Source organism: Panulirus ornatus, chromosome 57 (genome assembly GCF_036320965.1).
Source record: "Panulirus ornatus isolate Po-2019 chromosome 57, ASM3632096v1, whole genome shotgun sequence".
Classification (NCBI taxonomy): domain Eukaryota; kingdom Metazoa; phylum Arthropoda; class Malacostraca; order Decapoda; family Palinuridae; genus Panulirus; species Panulirus ornatus.
In genome coordinates, this window is record NC_092280.1 from 17,669,408 (window position 1) to 17,690,206 (window position 20,799).

Genomic DNA, 20,799 nt, shown 5'->3' on the forward strand with positions numbered 1-20,799 from the left:
ATTTCACTTTCATACACTGGACAGTGTTGAAGAAAAATAAGAGTTTGGAAGCTCATATTTCGCTTTCATACACTAGACAATGTTGAGGAAAAATAAGTTTGGAAGCTCATATTTCACTTTCATACACTGGACAGTGTTGAGGAAAAATAAGAGCTTGAAAGCTCATATTTCACTTTCATACACTGGACAGTGTTGAGGATGTGTACAAGTATTTCGAGAGGCTTTATGTGTCTGATCCACTCCACGGAGCTAGAAACGGATTTAGTGATAATACAAAGATAGTGAATTGTACTTATCAGTTACAAGATATAGAACTGTACTTACCAGTTACAAGATACAGAATCATTGGTGAAAGGGATTAAAGTACAAGATGTTCCTAAATGTTTACATGTTTTGCTGTTCAGTTATGTATTACTCTTGGTTATTAATTAGTAATGCACTACTTACTGAAGATTCCCAGACTTTTCTTCCTGAGTTTTCTTTCTGAAAATTTACATTATTGTGATTTCCTTGTTAAAATTGGTCATGATAAAACTCAATGCCACTCTTTTGAAATATCTTAATGGTATTCACAGCTATATGAACTCTGTAATGCTGAGAGACATCATTGTCTTTTTCCTATACATGTTTGCGGATTTGTTAAATTAAAATCACAAAGGAAAAATATTAACACAAATAGGGTAATGCCTGATATGCCTGGGTAAGCTGTCATGGCAACATTAAAGTATTGCAGATTCATTTGCATTAACAGACTGTTTACATGACCTCTTCACTATAATTTATATTATACACTGAATTCCGTTATTTTTGGGTTTACAAAAGTTTATCTTTGGTACACCATTCCTTCAGAGATTTATGACTGCCTGGAAATGAGGATGTTGTAGTCCTCTAACCCAAATCCAAAAAGTCCAGAAAGCAAAATATTTCACTGTTGCTGCAATATTTTCAGATTTTGGTATCCACAATTCATTAGGTATGATGAAAATTAACACTCTCTTTTTCATTTTCTTGACCAGAGATAAGTGGATTTTTTGGTAAAGGGTGCCACTGTGAGTTTTTTGTGGATTCTTTTTGTTTGGATTTTTTACAAAGGCTCAGTTGTCTGTTCCTGATGTTATATCAGTAAAGGCAAGAAATGTGATATAGTTATTAGTTAATATTCTTAATCAGAAAAAGAACAGATTCTGAAAAAATAGTGAAAAATGCAGATATTTTTGAAAGAAAGAATAGTAATACGGTGTTTAAGCAGTATGAGGTAATTACATTAGCAAAAGTGATATTCACATACTGTCTAGGTCGTGGTAACGTGGCAGTATCGATGGCTCCTTTGCATCTGAATAGCTTCACAAAGCCTGCTCATTGTAAATTATATTCCAGTATAATGAATTTCATTACACTGAAGGTTTACTTTAGGTCATTCCCTACTTTTAAAGATCTATATAGTACTGTCTACAACTGAGGATGTTACATTGCTTTCCTTTCCCACTTCTCCTAAAGGCCTAGAAAATTATGTTCCTTCTCTGCTTCTAAACCCCTAGAAAACCAAGATAATAACCTGTTACTGTAATACATTTTTGCAAAAGGCAACACCATGGATATCACAAGGGAAATTTCACAGATCTAGTAATATGTGAAAAAATGGTAACCATACTTCACGCTCATTTATGATGCAGATTTTTTTCCAAATAAAGGGCAAGAAGGGTACTAAATATCAAAACTGTAATATAATTAAAACCTGAAGACATATCTTGTATAAACATGATACATAAGTTTTTTGGCTGCATCTGGATCACTTTTAGCAATACCTTCCAACCATCGCTCCAGGATAAGCTTAGTAGGCAAGTGGAAAATTACCCGCAGCCACTTATATAATACTGGGCTCTGTAGGTAAAATGCCAATGCCAGCATTTTCTCCCTTACACTGAATCTGAAACAGAGAAGAAGGTTGTCTTTGTAAATATCATATTAATATGATAACATTTGAATTAAGTACAGTAACCTCAATATTCAAAAATTACTTTAGATTGAAAAGTTTAACAATACAGTAGAGTTATTTTCAACATGAACCACACAATACTAACTTTAATTCAAATGATGTACCATGCCCTACAAACTACTGTAATGCATATCTTACCTTACCTCCCTGCCTTAGGAATCCCTTCCATGTTTTGTGGGGCTCCCGCAGCACTCAGGAAGCCAGCCACATCCCCCCACAAGTGGAATCAAAGGCCATAAAGTATAGTGATGTGTGTTTGTGTCTCTGTATGGAGAGTGTGGGTCAAATGAGCAGTAAGTGCTCAGTGTCTTCAATGAGGTAGTTGCATCGAGGGCATGAAGGGTCTTCAAATGTGCTGAATTGGTGTCTGTAATGTTGCAGGGATAAGGGTGTACAGAGTGTAGATATATACCATATCACTCTAATTCCATCTATCCCATGCACACACCCTCTTAGTTAACCTCTCCTCACTCATCCTATCTGTATGTCTAAACCATTTTAGCACATCGTCTTCTGCACTCAACCATATGCTTTTTATTACCAAACCTTTCTCTTATGCTACTGTATCTTATCTGATCAACATATATAAACAATGCAGTAAATATATGACTGATTGAGATTGGGTGTATCTTTTTGGCATGTGTGTGTGTGTCAGGGTGTATGGGTTGGGAGGGGGGTAGGGTCACCCTGCATGCACATGGTAATGTCTTCAGTGAAAAGTCACCTCTGACAAGGCTGTATCATAATCAGTAAATAGATAATAGTACACTTTTGTCAAGATTCTTTCCTGACCCAAAGGAACCCACCTTACCGTAACTCAAAAATGGCACACAGCCGCAAAAGCTGAGACAGTCATATAATAAGGTCCATTAGCAGGCATGACTTTTTCTATATATCCACAGTAAACCCTCAATCTAAAGGACCCCAATATAACGGATTTAACGGACAAGTAATAATACATTAACAATAATTTAGAAAATTAAGAAAAAAATACAAAAATCTCAAATGCCACACCATGTGCACTTCATATCGCACATTTTCGGAAGCATGAGGTAGATTCGTTTCATTCCAGTCTCAGTCTGCCTCAAGCTATCGTATGGTCATTCCATCCTCACTTTATCATAAAAAAGTATGCTTTCGCAGGAAAGGGGTGGCATCATCTCTATCTCAGCCTGACTCTTGCCTCCAACTGCCCGGCAAGAGTTCCCAAACTACCAGATGCCCACCGCTGAACTATCGTACCACACACTAAACCATACACCCATCATAAGATTTAGGTAACTTAATGTCACATTTTGATACAACAAAAACCATAACAAAATTAAAAACAAGTAAACAAAAGAAATGAAATTAAAATTCGACAAAGCATAAAGCAAATATACACACAAATCACTGCTCAGCTACAACACACTTCCTTTACATGAAAACAGAACAAAAATGACATAAATTAGTGTGTTAACTCTTCACAGGAGCCATCACAAACATAATCTTCCAAGTGAGCAGGGCAGTGTCTCACACGGCGAGGGTGTGAGGGTACCGCCGCCAGAGGCTGGGTGTTGCCACAACTTGGGGTGAAGCCACTGCTGATGAGTACTCCCCTTGACCCAGTGGTGTTGAGGGGATCAGCAAAACCCGGGGGCATAGATGACACTGGTTTCGCAAAGACAGGCAGCCACTGCAGTCCAGCTTCACCTCCACTACCACACCCAACCTATACCACACCTTTGAAGCTATGTCCTGTATGCAAACATGGGTGCCCAAGGACAACTGTGGCGGTGTAGCAGCATCACCTGCTGGGCCAACCTGCACACTAGCCTGGCTCTCTGCTATGACCCACTCCCTGTTTCACATAGCAGTTCTCCATGGCTGGTTTATCAGATAATGTTGCCATGGCATCAGGACACCATCTCACAACCGTCTTTGTGCTGCCAGCTGTGCAGGTGATTTATCCCCCTCACTTAGGGGGTTGTTGAGATAGTGGAGCATAGCCTGAGTCACTTTGCTGTTGTGCAGGCTACTTCCAATGCCATTTGGCTGCCTTTACCGCTGCTCGGCATGTCCATTGGACTGGGGGCTGAGGAGATGCAGGCCATGATTCCCCATTTTTTGTACAAAGCTTAAATCTCCACGCTGTCTAGATTGATTCCACCATCCACGGCAATTTCCATGGGTGTGCCCCATCTCCTGAAGAAGGTGAGCAGCCTTGTTATAACATGGGATTTTCCCACATAGGTTTGAATCCTACTCACTGCCATATAAAAGGTGCTATCAAAGCAGGCAGTCCATCTTCATTTTATTATAAAGCAGTATCCGTTCACAGGAGCAGGGTGGCATCACCTCTATCTCAGTCTGACTCCTGTCTCCAACTACCCAGTAAGCATTCAAACATTGCTAGGTGAACACCATCCAACTATCATACCACACACTACACCCTACAGTGATAAGGTAGTTAAAAGAAAGCGTGTGAACTTAAATGTGGCACAGAAATACATTACATTTGATTTTATGGACTTTCAGCATTAACAGACACCCATTCCCCCTATTAATCTGTTAAATCGAGGGTTTACTGTACTTTCCATTCTTGGCTCATTAATGTAGCACCAGGAAACGATGAATGAGCCTTTGAGGATAAATCCTCACTTGTCTCCTTTTTCTGATGCCCATCTTAAAATGTTAATGCAGGTGGGGTTTCAAACACCCTCTCAAGCCTCTGTCACTTTCTATGAAATGTAGGAGATACATGGTCAGTATTCATTCTCCCTTATCCCCATTTACTATTTCTCTCATTACTTAAAGTCAATGAAATAAACACATTCACCCCACTCATTACATATTCTATATTATTCAGCCTTTATTCCTGGGTGTTAGGAATAAAATAATAAAACTACAAAGAGATGTTTATGAGTCAGTACATAATCACATAAATTAACAAGAGATACCTAATGGCCTGCATGTTATTACATCCAGACTTAAGCTGCAGTGTGAAGAACACCAGTTGATCTTCAGTCAGAAATCTTGAAGCACCATAAACAAGGTCAGCCAATGTGTAAACTCTCGGCCTCTTTCTCAGTTCTTGTAGAGCACGACAGTATCTCTGCCGTAGGGATGCCACTTGTTTATTGTAAGTCCTATCAAAAATAAATATTTTTTTGCTTTTCAATTGGATATATAAGATTTTTCAACGAAAAGTATGCTTCTTTAACTGACAAAATTTAGTTACAATTAAAAATAAAGTTAATATATCTTACATTTCATTACAGTTTCCCACATCAGCAAAGTCTGCCAGAAAAAGATGAAGAAAGATATATCCGCTCACATTCACATTTACCATTTCTCTCATTACTTATTCACTGAAATAAACACATTCATCCCACTCATTACATATTTTATATTATTCAGCCTTTATTCCTGGGTGTTAGAAATAAAAAAATAAAACTAAAAAGAGATGTTTATGAGTCAGTATGCTTCTTTAACTGACAAAATTTAGTTACAATTAAAAATAAAGTTAATGTATCTTACATTTCATTACAATTTCCCACATCAACAAAGTCTGCCAGGAAAAAGACGAAGAAAGATATATCCACTCACATTCAAATATATGTACATATACACGCATACATGTACATACACATATAAATACATATACATACAGATACATATACAAACATGTCCATATTCATACCTGCTTGCCTTCATCCATTCCCTATGCCATCCTACCCCACAGGAAATGAGGACAAAGAAACATCACATCTGTATACACTTATCATCTAACTGTCATGTGTAAGGCATTGAAACCACAGCTTCCTATCCACTTCCAGGCACCACAGACCTTTCCATAGCTTACCCCAGATGTTTCACATGCCCTGGTTCAGTCCACTGACAGCACATTGATCCTAGTATACATCGTTCTTATTCACTCTATTCCATGCAAGCCTTTCACTCTCCTGCATGTTCAGGCCCTGATCACTCAAAATCTTTTTCATTCCATCCTTCCAACTCCAATTTGGTCTCCTTGTACCCTCCACTTCTGACACATATATCCTATTTGTCAACCTTTTCTCACTCCATCTCTCCATATTTCCAAACCATTTCAACACACCCTCTACTGCTCCCTCAACTACACTGTTTTTAGTTCCACACATCTCTCTTATCCTTTCATTACTTACTCGAACAAACCACCTCACACCACATAATGGTCTTAAATATTTCATTTCTAACACAGCCACCCTCCTCCAAACAACTCTATCCAAATCCCATGCCTCACAACCATATAATATTGTTGGAACTACCATTCCTTCAAACATACCCATTTTTGCCCTCTGAGATAATTTTATCTCATTCCACACATTCTTCATTGCTCCCAGAACCTCTGCCCCCTCCCCCAACCTATGACTCACTTCCACTTTATGGTCCCATTCACTGCAAAGTCCACTCTCAAATATCTAAACCACTTCACTTCCTCCAATTTTTGTCTATTCCTGAATTAAATTACATCCCAGCTCACTTGTCCCTCAACCTTGCTGAACCTAATAACCTTGCTTTTCTTCACACTTACTCTCAATTTCTCCTTTCACACACTCTTCCAATCTCAATCAGCCTCCAGCTATGAAGAGCAAATGAGCAAATTTACCCCAGTTTTGATGAAGAAGTGGAAGAGATTCCTAACTCAAATTTTCCAGGCATGGAGAAGAAACTATTAGGTGGATATTAAAGGGTTAAGACAATCGGCAGGAGAATGGACATTCCGCAACCTCTTTGGCTGGTCTTACCCATTTTCCTTTAATCTTTATGAAAGATACAGTCAAAGAAGTCCTCTATGATATATTCTGGAGCTCAGCTACATTTTCAAAAGCATTCCAAAGAAAATAATAAAAACCCAAGTTAAAATTCTTACCTTATTATTTGCTTACTCCTAAGCCTTCTACCTCGTGAGGATAACTTTGGTTTACTGCCATCCAACTCCAAATCTGCATCAAGTCTTCCTTCTTCATCTCTATTAAATTTTGTTTGAGAAGTAGATGGAAAGTCCTTGTTTTCGATTTCACATGGTTCTTCAGCTGTCTTGGGAATTCTGAGAGGAGTAATAGTTGAGGTCTTGCCAGTTGTTGCAATAACATGATATATCAGATTTTCTTCATTATCTACAACTGATGTCTCACCTGTATTCACAATCTGTATTTTAGTTCTTCCATCTTGTCCAAGCACTGCTTCCAATCCATCCTTTATATTACTTCCTTGCTTAGATGTATTCAGCAACTTTACTGCACTAGAACTAGATGGAGAGGGAACATCCTCTTCACTGTCACTCATTTCTTGCAGCATACCCTCATCTGGAAAATCTTCTTGTAGCGAGAATTTCTTTCCAAAAACTCCAACATAGCTGGTAAAAAGGTCTTCATCAAATGCTTCTAATGATTCAGCCTTCCTACCTCGACCTCTACCTCTGCCCCTATTTGAAAATTTTGAAAAATTAGTGGTTAGACTTACATCCTCCTCATCAGAAGTATTAAAATCTGTTACATAGTCATCTAATACCTTTGATCTCCTTTTCCTTTTTGGTTTGTACTCAGAGTCAGACTCAGCATCTCCAGGATCTTCAGTACTGTCATAGACCAATAAGGATGCTGTGCTAGTTTTATTGTTAGTCTTCCCTAACTGTAAACTGGAAGGCGAGTTTGGATAATAGCTTGAGGTAGCTGTTTCCTGAGACTGTGCTGTTCGAGGTATGAAAGTTCCTTTTCTGGGACGACCTCGCTTTCTTCTAAATACAGCTGTTCTGTTAGAGGGAACAGTACCCTGAACATCTTGTGACTGGGAATTAAGGTCAGATTTTTCTGCAGTGCTTATTTCAGAAGTTTTTGCTCCTTGACCACCTATGCTATTTTCAATTTCCTTCAGCACATTCTCCATCACACGATATGAACCATTTGACTGCTTTTCCAATTTTCCTTCCTTGAGAAACTTTTCCATCACATCAGAGGATATGTTCATTTTAACTCTTCTTGGATGAGTGAATATGCTACTCTCTCCCTGAGATGCATCCTGAGTTTCTGCTCTTGATAATGAATCCACAAAACTACTGCAATCATCTTCTGCCTCAGAACGAGGCTCCATTTTAACTGACACCTTGTGTTCAATTTCAGCAGCTTCTTGGCCTGTCAATAAAAAAAAAGGATATATTGTAATATCTGTGTTTATTAAGTTCCAGACAAAAGATAAGATATCCCAAGTAAAGAGTGTACTTGATCAAAGCAGTGACTAAAGAGAAGTCCAATTATTTTGAGGGCAATATTTCTCAAGCAAAACCAAGAGTGAGCTGTAAAAAATAAATGGTATACTAGAAAATAACTTTTAAAGTCATTTATTAATGATGATGTCCACTAACCTACTCTTTGCTAAAGACCAGAATAAATCAAAATGTCATTAATGGCCCTTAGTTCAGTTGCATAGTTTACTGATCAATGGAACATCAACTGTTAAAAAGAGACTCTCCCAGAAAAGATGAATAACCCTTAAATCCACATCAAGGAGAGACATTTCTACCATAACTAATGCAAGTTCTATGAAATTAAACCAATAACTGTCCTGCCTATGAGGCAGCCATTTACCAATACTGGTGCAAACAGACGTTACACAATAAAACAAGACCAAAGAGATCTAACATATATATTTGATAAGTTACATATATCCTGTCAGAAGGATGACATACTCCAGGTAATATAATATATATCTATGATTACTTTCTTAAGAACATCACCTAACAGTTCAACAGTAACCTGTAAATATGCCTAAAATGTTCATTTATAACAAAAAGGTAGTAGTACATCCGGATCATGAGTAAACATCACTGATTCTACTGAAAGAAGGATCACTATCCATCTATTTCTATCTCAAGACACCTGTTCCCAACTGGAACTTCCTCAAGGGGATGGCCATGGTAACAGTCTCCATAACTAGTGAACCCCAGTGATGATTTTTAGCCATAAGTGCCTCATCCTTAACAGGCCAATGCAGGGGGGGAAACTTAAATGCAGTGTTTGCAGAGACTAATAACTAATGTTCTTACTGACATTCCACTCCTTAAACTAAAGCTCCTTAGAATGAACATACCAAAATACTGATATGTCTCCTCTATTATATCTCTTAATAGTGAACAGCATATATATTACTAATCCTGTTACATAATGTCAAAACCAACTAAAAATGTGCTTTTGTAATGGAACTTTAAAGTTTAAATTAAAATGGAAGATTGTGAGGTATTCTGTTTCAATACTGGTTTCTCTAACAATCATACCACAAAAGGTCTATCTCTGATTGAAGAATTATGATAGTAAACATCCTCCTCAAAAAAGAAAAATTTTCACAGGGATAAGAATTTACCCCTGCACGTCATCTTTAAATGAAACAGCAAAGGTTACCCCTACTTTATGAAACTTCTCTATACTTTTTAAATTTGATATGAAATGACAAATTGTGAAAGATGATGACAATATGTCTCCAGTCACTTGAACTAATAAGTTCAAAAAATCAAATAATTTGGACAAATCTTCATCCAAGTGCCCAACTTATGTATTCATTTGAATATCTACTATAAATAAGTGGATCCTGCTATTACAAAAAGAAGGCATGTTTAACCTAGACATATGAGACTCAAATAAGACACTGGAGATTCTAAACCTTGTGCACTTTGGAATCAGAGCTGGTGATTGCAATGGAATGTGGTAGACAGATGGCACTGCTTGCTTTTCCTGCCTTAGAGAGGCAGTATCAGGAACAGATGACTGAGCCTTCCAGAAAAGTTCTTGCTTGGCTCCTTCTATTCCTAATTTTAGAGGGTGATAATACAGAGGATAATTTCCAACTCCCATTCCCTCTCCTTTTACGTGACTTCTATTAAATAGAGGAGACATGGGTAACATTCTTTCTCCATTTCTCCCAGGAGTAATCATAAAAAAATATAACAGGGTATCTGTTAAAGATAAAAAAGACCATGAAGCAAAAGCGTATATCACCAATTTCCCAAGATCTGAGAGGTCACAGATATTAAGTTGTAGAAGAGTAGAGCTGACAGTAATATGTAAAAATGCAGATGGATTGGTGGCTAAATGTCCAAGGAACAAGTTTAACCTTTCATTGCTACTCTCCCTGATCAAACCAAGCATAGCAAGATGCTACTGTCCTTAATCAAAGCAAGCATAGCAAGATGCTACTGTCCTTGACTGAAGCACATGTTTTCCCACCACAAAGTAAATTCCCAGCACACTGTAGACTCTACTGGTTGACTACAGAATATAACCCAAACAAAAGATGAACCAGTGAAGCTGTCTGAAGGCTAGTGACCATGGTGGGCAGGGAATGTCATGTCTGTGGAACTCAGTGTCACACCTACATTGCCCTTACTTAAGATTAGCCGGTCTTACTTAAGATTAGCCAGTCTAGTAAACAATATATTTTTCCTTGAATACAAATGCTTAACTCTTAATTCATAAGGAAGAATCAATGGTTTTAATGGCTTTTTCTGCTCATCATGAAAATAAAAAAGTAACAAAATGTAAGTGAATGTAACTTCTGTACACAGGACTGGTCAACCTGGTTGATAATGTTTTTTTTTCCAAAAATTAGGAATGGTTGTCTTATTTCTTAAGTTAAAATTTTTCCACCTTTTCATAAATACAAAATCTGAAACAGATAATTGCACAGCAAAAGAGTTAAAGTCTCATTGAAAGAAATCAAACCAGGTATTATGAAAACCATTAATGCCAAGATTATAAAGGAAATGAAATGAAATCTTATCTTTGCTCAGGCATACACAATAACATGGAGGAAAAGAGAAGACAAAAGAGGAAGGGACTGCCCATTCAAAATGTACTGGAACCAGAGCACATCATCCACAGTCAAGCCCACAGACTATTCCATGATTTCCATCAACCACTCCATATGCACTGGTTTGACTGAGCCTGCACTTCACACTCTGTAAGCAATATTAATCCAATACACTCTATCCCATGGATGCCTGTCACCATCCTGAATGTCCAGGTCACAATATCTTAAAGTCCATATTACTCTATCCTTCCATATTCTTGGTCCTCCCTCTCCCAAGCTCCCCAATCTTTGAAATGTAGATCCTCTTATTCTATCCCTTCCTTATGCTAAAATCACTTCAACACACCATGGTCAACCTCCTCAATCATTCTGTGCTATCACATCTGCCATACCTTACATGGTCAACATGTTTTACACTATGTACCGTCCCCAAGCATTTTATTTCAAATATGTCCACCCTCTTCCATTCTTTAGCTTTAGGATCCAAGACATATACAATGTTGATGGGATTACAATACCTTCAGACATACCCAATGCTGCCCTAGCAGATAGTGACAACTCCTTCCTTACACTCCTCAGTGTAACTAGAACCTCAGCCCCCCCCCCCCCAACTCATGACAATTCAGGCCCCCAAGTTTCATTTGCTACCACGCCCACTTCCAGGTAACAAAAGCACACCACAATCTTCAGGTCCTCTCCATTTCAACTTAAACCACACTGTGTCATCGGTATGTTGAACCTCATTATCTTACATTTATTCTTATCATCTCTCAACTTCCTCAGTTCACACATTCTCCTAAACACAGACACCAGCTTACTGTGTGACAGTGAAAACTTTTCAAGATGAAGCCTCATGAATGAAGAATCCCCTCCCCATACTGTACTACACAAAAAGTAATGACAAATAGGTGACCACATGCACAAGCAAACACATACTCACTCACACACACACACACACACACACACACACACACTAAAGAGAGAGATAGCAACAATTGTAATACATATTACAGTAATCAAATCTAAAAGGAAGAAGGCTCACTTTTTATTCCTAATCTCCAAAGTACCAAAATATCACATAGCAACTGTCTGTTATCTTAACCCTATCTACAGAATCTGTAAGACATTCATATTAATAGTAATAATGACTGGTGATATAAAACATGGTTCCAACATGGGCATCAAAATAAAGGCTTCAGCACACACATCGTGTCTTGAGTTGACATGCTGATTCCATATTACTATCAAAGCAGAAGCAGGAGACTCAAAAATCCATCAAGTTCCACTGATGGTGACCTAAACATTAAGAAACTACACAATATTCAAAATAAAATGTTACAATGGATTTCACAATTGTTGATCAGCTGATGGGCCACCAGGGAAAGCAATATGTGTACAAAAAATGAAAAGCCATCTATGGGTAAGAAACCATCTCATTATATACAAATGTGGTACCACTTACTCAAATTGCAGTACCATGTTTTGAAATAAAACATCTCTTACTAGATTCCTGCAGTAAATGTTGGAAAGCATCTAGTGATCTTGGTGTATCTGAAGCCTCTACATCCATTCTAACAGTTGATACGCTTTTAGTTGATGTGAAGCACAGGTGGTCATCTGCCCAATCCTCTGTACAATCTTCCTCATCTTCACAACCTTCTGTAATGGTATTGGATAAAAATATTTTCATGAATTTTTAAGACACAGTTCATGACAAGAACAATGTTCATACTCAGCCTAACAAAACTTGGTGTCACATATTCAAAAGCTTAGCTCAACTTACCTATCGTAAAAGAATTAACAGCAACACCACTCATCAGCAGAAGAAAATAATTACCCTACGGGTGTAAAGTCATTCACTCATAAACATTAATCTGCCACATGGCAGCATCTCAGAGTTCCACGCTTTATTTCAACTTATGACCATGAGTCGCTCATGCAGCATGATGTTTCACCACACCTGTACACAGACACAGGCATGTACTAAAAATCTCAAACTACATATGTAATCAAGTGAATAAACTCTAGACCTTTCATACAGACATTATTTTTATTTCTATCATACTTTGTCTGTCTCCCGCGTTAGCGAGGTAGCGCATGGAAACAGACAAAAGAATGGCCCAACCCACCCACATACACATGTATACACATACACGTCCACACACGCACATATACATACCTATACATCTCAACGTATACATATATATACACACAGACATATACATATATACACATGTACATAATTCATACTGTCAGCCCTTATTCATTCCTGTCGCCACCCTACCACACAAGAAATGAAAACCCCCTCCCCCCACATGTGCATGAGGTTGAGCTAGGAAAAGACAACAGAGGCCACATTCGTTCAAACTCAGTCTCTAGCTATCATGTATAATGCATCGAAACGACCTTTCCAAATCCAGGCCCCACAAAACTTTCCATGGTTTACCCCAGACACTTCACATGCCCTGGTTCAATCCACTGACAGCACGTCGACCCCCGTATACCACATCATTCCAATTCACTCTATTCCTTGCACGCCTTTCACCCTCCTGCAGGTTCAGGCCCCGATCACTCAAAATCTTTTCCACTCCATCTTTCCACCTCCAGTTTGGTCTCCCACTTCTCGTTCCCTCCACCTCTGACACATATATCCTCTTGGTCAATCTTTCCTCACTCACATTCTCTCCATGTGACCAAACCATTTCAAAACACCCTCTTCTGCTCTCTCAACCACACTCTCTATATCACAACACATCTCTCTTACCCTTTCATTACTTACTCGATCAAACCACCTCACACCACATGTTGTCCTCAAACATCTCATTTCCAGCACATCCACCGTCCTCCGCACAACTCTATCCATAGCCCACGCCTATTCCTTCAAACGTACCCATTTTTGCTTTCCAAGATAATGTTCTCGACTTCCACACATTTTTCAATGCTCCCAGAACTTTCGCCCCCTCCCCCACCCTATGATTCACTTCTGCTTCCATGGTTCCATCCGCTGCCAAATCCACTCCCAGATATCTAAAACACTTCACTTCCTCCAGTTTTTCTCTATTCAAACTTACCTCCCAGTTGACTTGTCCCCCAACCCTACTGTACCTAATAACCTTGCTCTTATTCACATCTACTTTCAGCTTTCTTCTTTCACACACTTTACCAAACTCGGTCACCAGCTTCTGAAATTTCTCACCCGAATCAGCCATCAGCGCTGTATCATCAGCGAGCAACAACTGACTCACTTCCCAAGTTTCTCATCCACGACAGACTGCATACTTGCCCCTCTTTCCAAAACTCTTGCATTCACCTCCCTAACAACCCCATCCATAAACAATTATTCAACAACCATGGAGACATCAGGCACCCCTGCCACAAACCAACATTCACTGAGAATAAATCACTTTCCTCTCTTCCTACATGTATACATGCCTTACATCCTCGATAAAAACTTTTCACTGCTTCTAACAACTTACCTTCCACACCATATATTCTTAATACCTTCCACAGAGCATCTCAATCAACTCTATCTTATGCCGTCTCCAGATCCATAAATGCTACAAACAAATCCATTTGCTTTTCTAAGTATTTCTCACATACATTTTTCAAAGCAAACACCTTATCCACACATCCTCTACCATTTCTGAAACCACACTGCTCTTCCCCGAGCTGATGCTCTGTACATGCCTTCACCCTCTCCATCAATACTCACCCATATAATTTCCCAGGAATACAGACATAGAAACACATAATCTAGACACTTTTCACTTCAGCATGTGACACATACCTCTTGTGAAAGTGAGATGTCACTAAAATTCTAATCTTGTATTATCATGCTCCTAGAGACTTATTTCTGAAACACACTGTACCTTTTTTTTTTTTTTACAAGGGAAATACATGAATTGTACAGCCACATACACATAAACTTTGTGAGGGTAAGTGAACACTCATTATAGAGATCAAACTACTAAACAAGGATGTCATCTCTCTCCTCCATGACAAATTCACCAATTATATGCAGAGATGATCTCAATCCTCTACTCAGGAGAACCCACTACCTTGACCTGCTAGCAACTGATCCACTCTCAGTAAATAGTAGCTCATTCAACTAGCTACTTCTTCAAGTTAAATGGGACTTCTTATGAAAGTAAAAGAAGTGATTCAGTAAGTGGCTTGACAACAGTGTCTTTCCAGTTTATACACTGTCTAGGTAAGGAAAAACATCTTTCATGCTTCAAAAGTGATCTCCCATATCTTCACCATACAGTGAAATCACTCAACACTAATTCATATTCACCTATCAAGCAAGGAAAACAATGAAGTCCATATACAGTCACCTAGAAGATATATACATGACAAAGAAATTCATCCATTAAGATATACTTGTGCTTCTGGGAACTCACAGGTAATCTTAAACAGAGGAAATGGAAAAAATTAGGGTTTTACACCTATCTTATGACAGATTTCTGCATTATTTTTCTTTCATCAGCCAAAAAGTTTCCTCATGTTGACTGACAAGAACAGAATTTCATCTTATCACAATCATTTTTCTATAATTTTGTCATTCTGCCTGTAAATTGGTTGAAAAGTCCAACAGAAGCAGAATTTCAAGCTATTTTGCAATTTTTCTATAATTATGAATTCCAAAAGAAAGTTTCAAGGTACTTCTAATAATCCACGAGTAGATCAGACCCTACAGCAACTTATGGTTGGACCAGGAAAAGAAGTAAATCTCATTCTTAGATCTGTCTTTAGGTTTGTCTACTCCAATGTATTTCCAGTCAAGGAACACATCATTACTTCTATTCCAAGCCAAAATGAATAAACATGGGACTTTCTACATCTGGGAGAGAAATTCTCTACTCACATAAGCAAGAGTATTCAATGAATAACCTTTGGTATTTCAAAGGATTCTCCAAAGATACAACAGATAGGAGGACTGAAAACAAAAATCATTCCAGTATACATTTTCAAAGCTGCAAATATTCTAAGAATCAGTTCCATATGAAGAGATACTGCTAACTTTCATGATACTTTACAAATACTTCATCCCTAAAGTCACTACATAGAAGGCAAATACAGTGTGCCAACAAAAAAGGATTTTGTAATCTAAATGCTAACCAAATAATCCAAGCATTTTCATCAAACAAGTGAGATATTTCAAAATCAAAGTAAATCAATAAATTCCTTTTATGTTACTATAATACAGTTTCATGAAAAACTAAAGAAGATACAAATTAATTATAAATGAAGGAGAAAATTTCACATATAAGGATCAAAATATTATAGGTTCCCCAATACATGAATGGCTTTGTCAAACACATATGTATTCAACTATTTCTCTTGCTGTCCAAAACAATGATTAGAACTAAGGGGTGGCATGAAAAATCTGCTACAACTGCTATGCCTCTTCAACCTAACATTTTGCATACCACCAAAAAGCAAAAGAAACAATGAAGAAATGAGAGACAGACATCCTCAAATCCTAGAAGAAGCCAGTCTGATGCAGCTGCTGACAGACTTGGGAATGAAAAGACAAAAAAAAGGAATTGGCACATGTATTTAGATGCAATCACATCCATCTAAGAAGGACTCATTAACATTCCGGAAAAGTATGAAATTAATTACTATCACATCTACCTACAGTGGGGGATATTAAAAAACTGGTCAGCACAGGAGCAAAATGAAACATCACAATATTCCTCTCAAGGTTAAAAATGACATGCTGATATTACTAATAACTGGGCCAAGACTCACAATTCTAAATGTTCTAAAACATGTCTCCTAGCCTTAATGTACGACACCAGTCATGATGATGGTTTAAAAATCAATGATTCAAATAAGTGAGAGCATGATTAATGGGCCCTCATGACCACAGAAGCAGGCAAGAGCTTAATTAATGAGCCTCTTGATCACACAGGCAGGTAAGAGCATGATTAATTTACTTCTTAGCCTCTGAGGTAATGAAAGCCTGATTAATGAACACTATTGATCACAGGTGCAAATAAGTGTATCAACAGTAAACCCTTTTAGCCATAGAGTATGATTAATGCAAGTTCTTACCACAGAGAAGGTGAGAGCATGATTAATTAACATTCTTGGCCTCAGAGGCAGGTAAGCATGATTAATGGTCCCTCTTGACAAAAGAGACAGGCAAAAGCATGGTTAATGATCCCCTCCTGACCACATATCCAGGTGAGGGCATCATTAACTCTTCTGACCAAATATGCAAGTCAGAGCATAGTATATCAACTCTCCTGACCATAGATGTAAATCAGGGCATGACATATAAACCCTCTAACCACAGTCACTGCTGTTTTAACAGACTCTGGTTGCTTGAAATAATGAGTCCCACTTGATATACAGAGTTTAGGAGTTAATCTACAGAAAAATATGGTAATGCTTCAACTTTCTGAAATGATGCAATATGGCTGTATAAACAGACAACCAACCAAGCCTCTACAGCGATAAGATTTTAAGAGCTTACACTTGAGTTTGAACTTCTCTTGATCTCTATGATTCACCTTGTCTTTCTCAGTGACAAGTGTGATTACTTTATTCATCACACATAAGATCGAACTAAAAAATATTGCTTTCCTTTAATCCACCCAACCTCAGGGTTTGTAAACACTATTGAAAAAACATATGCTTCATTGCAAAAGAGCCAGCTACAAAACAAAAAGTTCTATATGCTATTTCAATTTTGAAATTTATTTTATTCACAACTTTCAGCTATGCACTTCGATTTATTTCTATAAAATTCCTTATTAGTACAGTACAAAGCTTTTAATCATGCATTTTCTAATTGTTTTCTGCCAAAAACTTTCCCTCTGCTGATCTTCCTCCAAATGAATGTCAAGTTCAATGGTAAGAAAAAAAAAAAGCTTGCAGTTTTCATTCTAGTATAAAGAAGTTAAACAGTGCATTCTTTGCTTTTATAACCATGCTAATTCAGTCCAATAACTCGGAATGAGTATTTTCAATGAGGTAGCACAAACCTACAGATAATTAAACCTATGAACTTTAACCCTAAGCCTATACATAGGATTGGCTTTAACCCCTCTGGAACTTCAGAGGTATGGGATACCTCTTACCACCCTCATCTAAACTGGAAAGTGTACTTTATCAGTAAGGAGAGATTCCTTATTTCCCAAGGAACAATAATCAACACTTTAGCACTGGGGATATCTTTTGCCAATGTAACAAAATGGGGTTGTATGACCAAAGCTGTTGGGAATCCAACCATACTTTAATGAGTAGCCTTTTTCTGCTGTCATTTAACTTTGAAGGTGCACTGTATCAGTATGTTAGATGCCTTACATCATAAGCAACTACAATTTGCATGAGGAGGGAATCACAGCGTCAGTTACCCATACAACAAAATGAGAAAGGGTAAAACCTGGTATATGCATTTATTACACCCCAAAGTATATGGCAAGAGTTTCAGGGCACTAAACAGTGATAGTGATCCAGGAATGTTGAACTGTTAGCACTAGAAAATGTTCTTTACATACCAGTAATCATTGCTGGTCATGATGAAGAGATGAAGATGAATTATTTAGCAAACACCAACAAACAAGTGGCAAGTGGCAAATGTCTGTACAGCAAGAAATATGGTTAATTTACTTTTTATTCTTTTTAACGTTCCGAGATATTTTGTACTGACTGATGACTAAAATTTTTGGAATTGCTCTGTAAGCCTCTCCTCAGGACCCACATACATCTTTTTTGGTTCTGTCCATTAAAGGTTAGTCTGGTCTGTCACTCTATGTGAACATCATTAATATACAGATTACCAAATACTGTAATAACCAAGAAGACACATAAATGGTAATGCATTCAAGATAAACAAAAAGAAAAATCATAACTCACCAAATTGTGTAAATCCTTGAATATGTGGAAGAGCAGAGGGCGAGAGCTCTGGCTCAGAGTTTGTGTGAATGATATCTTTTGAATCGAAGTGATCTGAGCAAATCCACAACTGTGAACCAACAACGCTCTCAGATATAAACTCACTAAGCAATTTCAGCCATACAGAACGTCTGCAAAAAGCAATACATTTGTTTAAGTTATTTGTTAAACATACCATCTCTGGATAAACACTGCATGTAAAACTGGTGGGGCGAACCAATTCGTTATGCAGTGAATAAGTTTTAATACAACAGAAAACTGGATTAACTCTTAACCAACAATTATTCAAATAGACAGAAAATGAAGTGTATAATTGGTGAAGCTGTATCATCAGGCGTACAGTCCTGTCAAACAACTTCTCAATCCAAGGGAGTCTACATTTCTGTGCATTTCTCATGAAGAGAAAAATATTGTAACAAATCCTGCTCTTCAAGACTACAGCAATTTGAACTAGTACAGAGAATACACTAATATGCTTTTCACCCAAATTCATTAGTTTTCTTTGTGGTTCCTCTAAACAGGAACTTTACCCTGACATTATCATCACTAAAATACACAAAATCATTAGCTTCAAGTCACGTCCTACTAATCTTATAATATTCTCCACACAAAACAGTAGTTATAAACGAAAGTAACATTCTCGAGTTAGAAATGAGGTAACTTTAAATTACATATGCAGTCGGCAATCAATACATTCATTTACATATACCTGTCAGGATCCTCAGGAACTGGGAAGTACAAGACATCAGCTCTGTAGGAGGAGTTCTTACAGTCCTTGATGGAGCATCCTCTACTCCCTTCACTCTCCAACTCTGCTAATCTTGCCAAAATTGCCTCTTCCTCCGACCCATCCATTTTTTTTAGGTCAACAGTTCAGACGACAGCACTCGATCATCAGATTAAATGTACAGTCCACCGATGGTTCAATGACTCTTTAACATTGAGATAGACAACAGTAACAGCCAGTTATACGTCCTTACGCATATTTATTCTACACATCCGCTGGCAGGGTGGCCGGAATGGAGCATTAACTTATTCAAGAAATTAATATATATCTTGTAAGACAGCAGAGAGATGTCATTCTAGTTATCAAAACAGCCACCGCTCTAACACTCCAGCTGCTCCGGCAGGCATATATACAGGCGCACAAACTTACCAGCGAACACAACCGAGACGAAATGATTCATTACATTTCTTCACCCTCACCGGTCCACAGTCAATGGCGGACACATTTAAGATAATTATGATGAGATAGCCAAAAAAAGTCTTCCTCGGTCATCGATTCATAACAGACTTGTGTCTGTAAAGAAAAAAAGTTATAGACAGAAAAAAAAATGATGGAAAGTGTATCAGTAAGATTCTCGAGTAAGGAAGAAGCAGGCTTTAATATTGTCACTTTCCATTCTATACCATTAACCTAATACTTTGCTTCCTGAGTATTTAAATCATGCATGAAAACTTTAGACATACATGACAAATGTTAAAATCTACTCTATTTTCTACGTTTGAAACATGCCAAAGCTTATTTTCTTCATTTGTTTGTCACAGTGGCATATATACAGGGATGTATATGATGCCATGCTAAAAAGTAGCAGAAGTGATATATGAAAAAAGAGAAATGTTAATGGTTGACATTTCATGACAAACCTACACATCTATTGGGATTTTGTATACTGTGTTTGAAATACCGTCAATGCAAGAATTTAAAAAATGTAATCACGTTCATCTTTTTCGGAAATAGACTGCGTCTGAATCTGTATATAATAAATACATATTCTAGGTAACTTTGAATTGTGTATAACTATACTATATATTGTTACCAGTTAAATATTAAAAGGTGGGGGGGGGAAGGGTTCGATAATTTGGGAGGCCTTGAAAATGAGAAAATCCAATTTACTTTAAATCATCCCATGGTCCAAATGAGATACACATTTTCTTTCATTATCTCAAGCCACAATAATCAGGGGAGACTTCAGAAATAAGAGGGGTAGGTTACGACTCTCCTGTGATTATCTGAGCGTTCGTTAGTTTGGAATACGGTAAAAAAAAATATGACTTTCTTACATTAC

The 20,799-nt window shown here is 37.6% G+C and overlaps 1 protein-coding gene across 1 annotated transcript; it reads right to left on the reverse strand.

The window, feature by feature from the left end:
- Positions 1–1,709: 1,709 nt before the first annotated feature.
- Dlip2 (Dorsal interacting protein 2) lies at positions 1,710–19,884 on the reverse strand. Its single transcript, XM_071694485.1, has 6 exons — positions 19,440–19,884; positions 18,692–18,861; positions 12,323–12,478; positions 6,891–8,151; positions 4,936–5,124; positions 1,710–1,927 (listed from the first exon to the last, which is right to left on the reverse strand). Exons 1-6 carry the CDS (start codon positions 19,583–19,585, stop codon positions 1,729–1,731), a joined length of 2,121 nt encoding a protein of 706 aa, XP_071550586.1. The 5' UTR covers positions 19,586–19,884; the 3' UTR covers positions 1,710–1,728.
- Positions 19,885–20,799: the final 915 nt, after the last annotated feature.

What these genes read in the sequence shown, in the direction of transcription:
- Dlip2 (XM_071694485.1), bottom strand. Translation starts at nt 19,585, where the DNA reads ATGGATGGGTCGGAGGAAGAGGCAATTTTGGCAAGATTAGCAGAGTTG. An exon ending in GTTCCTGAGGATCCTGACAG is followed by an intron (nt 18,862 to 19,439) that starts GTATATGTAAAT and finishes TGCTTTTTGCAG; the next exon opens with ACGTTCTGTATGGCTGAAAT. An exon ending in AATAACATGCAGGCCATTAG is followed by an intron (nt 1,928 to 4,935) that starts GTATCTCTTGTT and finishes TCTCTGTTTCAG; the next exon opens with ATTCAGTGTAAGGGAGAAAA.